This window comes from Salvelinus sp. IW2-2015, unplaced genomic scaffold, assembly GCF_002910315.2.
Source record: "Salvelinus sp. IW2-2015 unplaced genomic scaffold, ASM291031v2 Un_scaffold14649, whole genome shotgun sequence".
NCBI classification, from domain to species: domain Eukaryota; kingdom Metazoa; phylum Chordata; class Actinopteri; order Salmoniformes; family Salmonidae; genus Salvelinus; species Salvelinus sp. IW2-2015.
Window position 1 is genome coordinate 1 of NW_019955904.1, and position 1,294 is coordinate 1,294.

At 40.5% G+C, this 1,294-nt stretch overlaps 1 protein-coding gene across 1 annotated transcript; it reads left to right on the plus strand.

The window, feature by feature from the left end:
* Positions 1 to 40: 40 nt before the first annotated feature.
* Positions 41 to 1,288, plus strand: LOC112080282 (histone-binding protein RBBP4-like). The gene is made up of 3 exons (XM_024146017.2): positions 41 to 179; positions 836 to 962; positions 1,180 to 1,288. The coding sequence occupies exons 1-3, from the start codon at positions 175 to 177 to the stop codon at positions 1,273 to 1,275; spliced, it is 228 nt and encodes a 75-aa protein (XP_024001785.1). The 5' UTR covers positions 41 to 174; the 3' UTR covers positions 1,276 to 1,288.
* Positions 1,289 to 1,294: the final 6 nt, after the last annotated feature.

Consider the following 1,294-nt stretch of genomic DNA (forward strand, 5'->3'; position numbering starts at 1 on the left):
TGCACTGAAATGTTTAATCTCCAGACGATCTGCGTGGGACATCGGTGCTGGTCCTAAGGAGGGAAATTAGTGGACTGCTAAGACAATCTCACCGGTCACACTGCAGTGGTGGAGGAAGTGTCTGGCACCTGCTCCGAATCACTGTTTGGCTCTGTGGCCGATGACCAGAAACTGATGATGTAAGTGAGCGTTCTCTTTTTATCATGTTTTTGCTCTCGATGTATTTTCACACACAATCTGATACTTTCAAGCTGTAACTAATCATTACATCCAGTGTCTTTATGTAAAGTGTGTAGCCTTAACCTTTCCACACGAAAAGATCTCTAAGGAAAAGTTATTTGAATTGAAAACTGGATGGCTCTGATTCTTTTAACTGTCCCTTAATTCAGTTTTTATTTATAAGGAACTCAGAATGGCTTTAAACTTTGTCTTGAAAGTTGTAATACTAAAATGTGCAATTTTGAAATCAGTATTCCAGTCATTGCATACCTTAGAGCTATTTATAACTTGTCAGAAATGTCCAGATCAACTAGCCCATGTCAGCTAATGTTTTTTGTATAAAAAAAAAATAGCCCATAGATATTGTTGTAATTTGTCTGTCATTTCACATGAATACACATTAGACATGGCAAAAATGTTTAGAATTGCAAAACAATTAGCTTTAAAACAGCAAAATGTTAATTGCACCCCATGACAAAATAAGCTTTAAACATTAAATTCTCTCCACCAACAAGAGGGGTATGAACAGTTGGTGTCATGTTCCCCAATGCTGGGCGGCGGGGGGGGTGGAAAAAGTTTGGGAACCCCTGTCATTAACCTTTGACATCTGTCTCAGCTGGGACACACGGTCCAACAACACGTCCAAGCCCAGCCATGCAGTGGATGCCCACACTGCAGAGGTCAACTGTCTGTCCTTCAACCCCTACAGCGAGTTCATCCTAGCCACCGGCTCTGCAGACAAGGTCTGTACCTTTTTGTGTTTATCAACAACAACAAAAAAGAATTGGTCCGTCCACTGTCTCACATCAAGTGCTTGAGTGTTGTGCACAATGGTGGAAACGAAGTGGTCAGGTCACAAATCACATGACCAAGAAGTATATATCATACTGGACAGTAGTCCAATAATGTTTTAATTTATTTACTGTTGCTAAATGTTTTCTTTCTCCTTTTGTAACTCAGACTGTTGCTCTCTGGGATCTGCGTAACCTCAAACTGAAGCTCCACTCTTTCGAATCGCACAAGGATGAAATCTTCCAGGTAATACTCCATAAATAGTAAACAATCTCAATCCCTC